This window comes from Convolutriloba macropyga, chromosome 5 (genome assembly GCF_964194025.1).
Source record: "Convolutriloba macropyga chromosome 5, txConMacr16.3, whole genome shotgun sequence".
Classification (NCBI taxonomy): Eukaryota; Metazoa; Xenacoelomorpha; order Acoela; family Convolutidae; genus Convolutriloba; species Convolutriloba macropyga.
The window spans coordinates 55553635-55561380 of NC_134472.1; the positions used below are offsets into that span (position 1 = coordinate 55553635).

Here is a 7746-nt window from a genome sequence, read left to right on the forward strand (position 1 = left end):
TCGAAGTTAATATACATTTGGATAATATACATTCGGATTATGTCCAATAAACCGTAGAGAATCCAAAACTTAACATGGTCTGTCATCAAAAATTTCTCCAAGTTTTGGAGCTTTAACTTTGATTCCACTTTTTGAGTGAGTATTCACCGGCCAGAAATTGGAGATCGATGTTTATATTTTGAAATATCAACTTTGAGTTTAAAGAACCTCATAGATTGATTAAAAACCGCGACATCAAAGCTCAATCCAAGTAAAAGTAATCTACAACCAATTTATAGCAGAATACCAATTTTCCAAAGAAAATAAATCGATCAAAAAGGCTCTAAGGCTAAAAAGATCCAAGTGTAGAATCGATAACTCAACATTAAGTGATATTAAAAAAGTATTCTTTACTTGATATTGTCATGCTTTTGACACGGCCCCGGTTTAAATGTGTCCACAAGATATGCGATACGTATGAAAAAGCCAAAGCATCAAACTTAGTTTGAACTAAGAGGCCACAATAGTCTAGCTAGTTCAAAGTTAAGCAAAAAGGCAATAATTTCGAAGAAACAGCTTTCAAAATTTTTTTATGATACCATTTTAATTTTTCAAATCCCGCTCTTTCAGACTCAGACATTTCTTACATAAAATAAAGATCAATTTCACAGCAAGGTTAAAAAATTGCCAGCAAACGTCAGCCCTAACTGATGATCAGTATGTTTTATATTGTAAAAACAAACTCGGGTCAGCATTGGCTTTCGTTAGCTTAAACTTTGCAAAGCACGCACTGCTAGGCTAGCGTTGAAACAAAAGAAATTAAGAGGTCCGAAATTGGAATTTTCAACCTGAAATTATATGGTAAGTTTTGATGAACAGTGCACTTAAAGAACAGCCAAAAACCGATCAAAGCCGGTTCCGACCAAACACTTAAACCAAAGCAAATACCCAAAAAGCAATTGTTGACAGGCAACCAATCTGTCTTTCGAGCTTTCGAAGGTCTTTCATACGAGCTCAATAAAATTGTATGTAATACTACACAAAACTTGCAACTTGAAACTTGTAGCAATTATGCAAAACGAAAACTATTTTTTTTCCATTTTGAAAACCAGATACTAAAGATTCGATGCAAAAAAAAATTCATGGATATCTAATCATGATATTTCCTATTTAAAACTTGAAGACAATCAGTTCAATTTTGATTCTGCATGAAGAAAAAAATTCTATTATGAAACAAGAAAATGTCAAAAGGCATGATAACAGAACATGTAAAATTGAAAAATAATGGTTTTTATGCAAAGCGAAATAGGAAGACATTTTAATTAATAAACTTCTCAAAAATAAAAATTTAAATTGTCTCTGACTCGGTTAAAAAAAACACGAGACAAAACAAAAACTTAAACAAAAATTACAAATATTCGAAAGTTCTTCAAGCTAATGTCCTTAGAAAAAAAAATGCCGCTAAAATCTACACATTAAATCACGTAAAAGTTTCGAAATCTTCCATTGTCCCTAAAAGTAGAAACAAGCCGATTAATGTCGGGCATATTGCTCTCAAATGACAAGCGGGGCACTTTAATTCAGAGGGGCAATAACTAAAACAGCTTTTTATGAGTGCAAAAAATCTCCGACCAAGGAGGGGACCAAAACCCAAACAACAGCCTCATAGACCAAAGCACTAACCACTCGGCCTTGTGATAGCTTATCTTACAATCGGTCTCCGAATAAGAGCAATTTAGGTCATTCAAAAACCAAGAAGTCAAGCATGAAAAACTTAGTCAAGAAGTGAAATCGAAAGGATGTTCTAGAACCAAAACGTCCAGGGAAAATTTTGTATAGAATTGCTTGTACGCTTTTACAAAAATTATTTCAAACTTGGAAAAATGGCAAGCATTTTCAAAAAAAAACTACAATTCTTTTATTTGAGTTATATTACCAATACAAATATCTCAGGATACATCTGACAGTATCAAAGAAAATCTACGAGCATCAATTTAAGGCCCATTGAACAAGGAACAAGCAACAGCAGAAAACGAAAAAAAAACGTTAAACATACCCGACTAACTTCGGAAGAATTGCTCTCTAACTACTATTGGGAGCTCGAATGCATTGCAGTCTGCTTCAGTTGGGGGTACTAAAATCCCTAAGAGGGCTTCAAATGACTTCATTACAGACTTATAATAAACCACAACAACCACTGACAAAACTAAGTAGAAACCTCCAATCTTGGCGCGATTTTCATTTGACTTTTAGTACCAACTGCTGCCACTTGATTTCAGCTGCCGACACTTGTAAATGCTTTCAATGATAACCTTCAAGTATAAAAGCTTATCTCCGAATGATAACCTTCAAGTATAAAAGCTTATCTCCGAAACATTTCCCCACATACTCATATTTCTTACATCTATCTTAATTTTCGGATAACATAAGTTTTAATGAATGAAATTTGTACAAAAGGACATAAGCATAACCGACTAAAGTCTGGCATGGGGAAGAGGGTGACAAGGGGGGCCACTAACTTCGTGTGAGAACAATTAAAAAGCTAACACAAAAACTGAAATTCAAAGGGCCGATGAAAGGTAAAAATTTCAAAAAAAAAACTACATTTCAAATGACTCAGCATCGAATGAGAGCAAATTCAGTAATGTAGAAGCTTCCTTACGCTTGAAGCAGGGTCCATTTAACAGCAGGAAAACGCGCGAGATCAGCTAAGCATTTAATGAAATTGACTATCATGACACATCATCCTAAGGAATTTCCTCGTTTAAACACCAAGTTGCTACCTTCTGGAAAAGAGTGAGACACCAAAGTTATCACCATACAAGTTAGCAATGCAAAACAACCAAAAAAAAACAAAACAAACGCGAGTCGTGTGCTCCTCGCGGTCAAGCGAAGGTCTAGCGTTATCGTTGTACAGGGAAGAAAATTTATTTGGACTGACCTTAATCCACGGATGCTGCAAAGCTTCTTCAACTGTGACTCTGACGCTCTGCTCAACATTTAATAGCTTTGTGCAGAGATCGACAGCTTCTGATGACACGCCTTCCCAGGAAGGCGTTCGCATGTTGTAACGTCCTGATAGGACAGATTCTGTAACTCTGTGTTTTGGTCCATTGAAAGGCAGCGACCCCGCAATCAGGGTGAAAAGGATAATTCCACAGCCCCACAAATCACATGGCTTTCCATAAAGGTCTCCGTTTGTGACTTCTGGTGACATACAGGAAGGTGTCCCGACTTGTTCTGAAAGTTTTATACACCATATTGGCAATTCACTGCGTGAGTATGTTAGGTAGCTGAACTAAATTCCAATTTTTTAAAACTTCAAATATTTGCAAAGCCATGTCAATCAAAATTCAATAGCTTCTAGCACCGCAGGTGCAAAATCTTGAAAGTGCACGTATTCACTGAAGAATTTTCTTGAAAATAGTACCTGTTTTGATTAAACTTGCATCTGGTAGCATCGTTGCAACGTGGAAGCCACAAATTTTGACAGGAGCTGAGTTTTCTTTGGAAGCCAGTAAAATACATTGAGGCTAAAACGCAACGAGAATGAAGCTTCTAAGCTTCTACAGAAAAAATGGCAAATATTGACAAATAACTTCATGCGCACTTTGAGGTCTCTGTGAATGATGTTTGAGTCATGGCAATATTGGATGGCTTCCAGGATCTGTTTCATGTAATGGCTAAAACGCATTTACATTTTAATAATTGGTTAAAAAATAAAAACATACAGTACACGAAAATGAAACGCAACCTGATAACTGTTTCACTATATACAAAGCCAGCATCAGCTCGAATAACAATTTCTTGACACAAGTCAGATCCTCCCATGCTGAAAAAACCATAGTTAACTTTTAGAGAGCCGACCAGCATAATTCCGTAATTGAGTTGAACTTACTGTTCATACACCATGTAGAATATTCCCCCAGAGCTGTAAGTTTCAAGAAGCTCAACAATGTGCGGGTGTTTGAGCATGTGCGACAGGCTGGATATGCGACGTAATTCTGAAATCGCATCAAACTGCAGAAGCTGTCATTTTTGAGCAAAAGATTATGATTACAAACCTTCATAACTAAAAGATGACACTGCTGATAGTTTTTCGTAATCAACTATTTTGACAGAAAACAACTGGCCGGAATCTATATGCACACATTGACGAACTTCGCAGAAAGTTCCACTAAAAATAAAAACTCTTTGTTTAACCTTATTCAAGCGTACTTTGGTTTTCCAGCAAAATCCGTGGCAAATGGTAAAGGTAATTGCAAACCTTCCAATAACATTTCCGAGGTCGTAAACTTCTTGAAATGTGGGATCTTCTCCTTCCATCGCTGTAGCACGAGCTTCAATTTACATTGGTATTGAAGACAGTCAGGACATCTAGACTGAAATATTAGTTAAACATTCAGACACCGAGGCACCAAAAACTCATGCTTCAAACACTAAAGACGTAGAGTTAAACCGATTGATCGATTCATTAATTTGTTTGCCAATGACAACTAACAAAAAGATCAAATGAAATTAGTGACACTATATTTCAAATTTATTTGCTTATATGCAGCCGCCCCGATATGAAAGCTTGCAGCTTCCACCCCCAGAGTCTTACCAACACTGTGGATGAACTTATTACAAAATTAACTAATTGTCGAAATTTTAGAAAAAAAATTGGTGCATTAAGGCAATTTGCGAAATGTATGTTTTCTATCTGGGATGGATAGACGATGAATATACCCATAACAGTAAACAATAATCATATCAGTAAACGAAACCTAAATAATCTTATCGCAGGTAAAACGTAAGCTGAATAAAAAGACTCAATAAATTAAGAAACACCCTCCGCATCATTGGGTGAATAGTTGCAGGTCCGGAGTCCTCCCAGCTCTACATCTTCAAAACATTTGACATACTTTCAAACTTATCAATAAAGAACATATTAAACAAACTAAAAAAGAATGCACAGAGGTAACGGATGAACAGTAAATATACTCCAAGGCACCAGAGTGAAACTAACAGCTTCCATTCTTCCACAACTATTGAAGTATCAACAGTTTCACGTAGTTTCAGTTGCAATGTAAACTCTTGACTACGCAACTAACTCATTCAAGAAAGCCAAAATTAAAAACTCCCCTCCCCAACACTGGTCGAATATTGGGTGATCCGAGGTCTTCTTAGCCCTACGTTACATTAAGCATTTTCTAAATTCATCTAAATAATGCCAACTTTAATCATGAAATCTATGAAGAGTATTAAAGGTAAAGAACGGACAGCAAAAATGATCAATATGGTAAATTAGGAAAAGGTACATGTAGATAATTAAACCAACGACCTTCTTCATCAATTCTATTAAAGACTAGACAATTACGCGCGACCTTAAAATAAGGACCTAAGACAAAATGTAGAGCACCAAATCGTTTTTCTGACATCATAAAATGCTCAGCTGGGGGCCGATCAAAAGGACGACGTTTCAAAAGGAAGACACAGAACTTTATTTCAACCGAGCAACAATTGCATGCATTATCATTTTTTTGTCTAAGAAAAGGTCAATAACCAGAAAGCCCCTCACCAAAAAGGGTAGTCGGTCAACTCGGGGGCAGCAAGTACACTCCTATGTGTATTTATAATTCCTCAAAGTAGTCAGAAATTAAAGCATCAGATGCAAAGCCTAGAGAAATTAACTCATTAGAATTATAATCAAAATAGATATGTAAAAGAAACCAATTTGTCAAATTAAAATTACTTCCAATACTTAAAACAAACGTTTTCGAACTTTACGTTCATCGTCAGGTTAAAACTGTTTTACAAATTGTTAAAAGATAAAATGAATATGTATTTACATTTGTCTGAGATGACAATTAAAACAATTCTAGGAAACATTCTAAAAAATTCAATCGAAAATTTTTCCTTATATACAATATTTAGCCTATTTACAACACATATTTACATCTGTTATCAATTTACTTAAAAATATTCCTATTCCGGATTTTTCGATTTTGTCCATGTTCTTGTATTTTTAGGGTTATTCCGAATTTGCCCTAACCATAAGTATCCCTCTTGTGGAGGTTTTGCAAATTTCGTTTTGTCATGCACAAAATGTTTTTTGCCCTATGCATTCACATTTAGTCAAAATTATGATTTGAACTAATATTTTAGCGTGAGTTCCCTCCCCCTATATTCGTCGCGTGTGTTTAGTGCCGGCTTCAGCTTGCTGATATATATAGCTTCGATGATCATTAGTTTTTCTACTGACCGACAGGCGTCCAGAACTCTCCATTCAATGTCATTCGTGGCGCCACGACATTCAACTAGATGTTGACCCACCTGTGAATCCTTCTTTTGATGTTCTGTTATCCTTGTGGTAACATGCCGGCTTGTTTGCCCAACATAGATGGATCCGCATCCATTACATTTAATTTCATATACCACGTGGGATTTCAGATCTCTATCAAAGGATGATTTCAGGGTGGGGAGGCACGATCTTAATTTTCGCGTTGTAAAAACTACTTGCAATTCGCATAGTTTCTTCAATTTGCTTGCGAAGTTTTGAGTGAGGTTGCCTCTGTATTGTAGAAAAAAAGTTGGCTTATCATTAGATTTAACCTTGCTTTTTTGATGCTCTTTTGGTGTTGTTCTTAATTGGTCTTTACCGCCACTTATTATTTTTTCTAGAGTCTGATTCACAATTTTTGAAGACCATTCCTCTGGATATTGATTTTTGGTCAAGCAAGATTTGTTCTTTTCAAGAGCCTGATCGAAGGCCAACCAATTAGAGGTTGCATTAAAAACCCTGTGAACCGTCCCTTGAATCACATTTTTCTTATGTTGAAGCGGTGCACAGCTGCGAAAATTCAGTATTATTCCAGTGTCAGTTGGTTTTTGATACCAATGACAGGTGATATTATTTTTGCTGCTCACATTTACGTTAATGTCAAGAAAAGCCAAACCCCCATCCATGTTCACTTTTTCTAAGGTAAATTGCAGGTTGTTGTGTAATGAATTTGCAAATTTTAAATACTAATCCGGGTCACCACGAACCGTGCAGATAATATCATCCACATACCTTTTAAACAATTTCATCTCCTTATCGTGTCCCACTGTCTGTTGGTTGCTGCAATAAGTACAAATCCAAACCACATCCTGCATGTTGGCGTATTCCTCATTCGATATTTTTTGGCATCTTGCATGAAACCAGTTTTTGCATGACTCACATTCCACTCCTTTTCCTCGGTAGGTCACTCTCCGGTTACAGTCTTTGCAATTCCCGTTTTGGTCGCATCTGGAAAAGTTTTTACTGAGCTCTGGTTTTTGAAGTGATGCCTCAAACGATTTCATCCACACATTTGCTAGTATTACAGCTAGTGATGCACCCATAGCCAGTCCCTCTGATTGTACATACCAGATCCCATTACATTTGAAATGAACATTCGTCACCGCAAGCTTTAGCAAACTTTTCATGGCGGACCTTGGGATATCTGGAGCTAGGTTGCTTGAATAGAGATCTCTTAGAGCAATTTCTATAGCCTCTCCAACTGGAACGTTGGTGTACAAACTTTTTACGTCAAGAGATACTATCTGCTCGTCATCTTCAAGAGTGAGAGACTCTAAGGCTTTTCTAGCATCTTGCGTGTTGGTTTCAATGTTTGCGCCCGGTAGTTTCTGGAAAAATGGTGTCAAAAATCTGTTCAAGTTTTCGTAGCTGCTACCCGGTATTGAAAGAACAGGTCGGAGAGGTGTATCTTTTTTATGTACCTTTGCCAGGCCATAAAGCCTCGC

At 36.6% G+C, this 7746-nt stretch overlaps 1 protein-coding gene across 1 annotated transcript in view; it reads right to left on the minus strand.

Moving 5' to 3' along the window:
* LOC142339480 (peripheral plasma membrane protein CASK-like) overlaps positions 1-4455 on the minus strand; it is a 107274-nt gene extending 102819 nt beyond the window's left edge. Inside the window, exons 1-7 of the mRNA XM_075389524.1 lie at positions 4247-4455; positions 4044-4156; positions 3878-3983; positions 3734-3811; positions 3590-3662; positions 3410-3512; positions 2921-3219 (exon numbers count right to left, since the gene is read on the minus strand). Coding sequence (XP_075245639.1) covers positions 2921-3219; positions 3410-3512; positions 3590-3662; positions 3734-3811; positions 3878-3983; positions 4044-4156; positions 4247-4305 — 831 coding nt within the window. The 5' untranslated portion in view covers positions 4306-4455. The remainder of the gene's footprint in view (positions 1-2920; positions 3220-3409; positions 3513-3589; positions 3663-3733; positions 3812-3877; positions 3984-4043; positions 4157-4246) is intronic.
* Positions 4456-7746: the final 3291 nt, after the last annotated feature.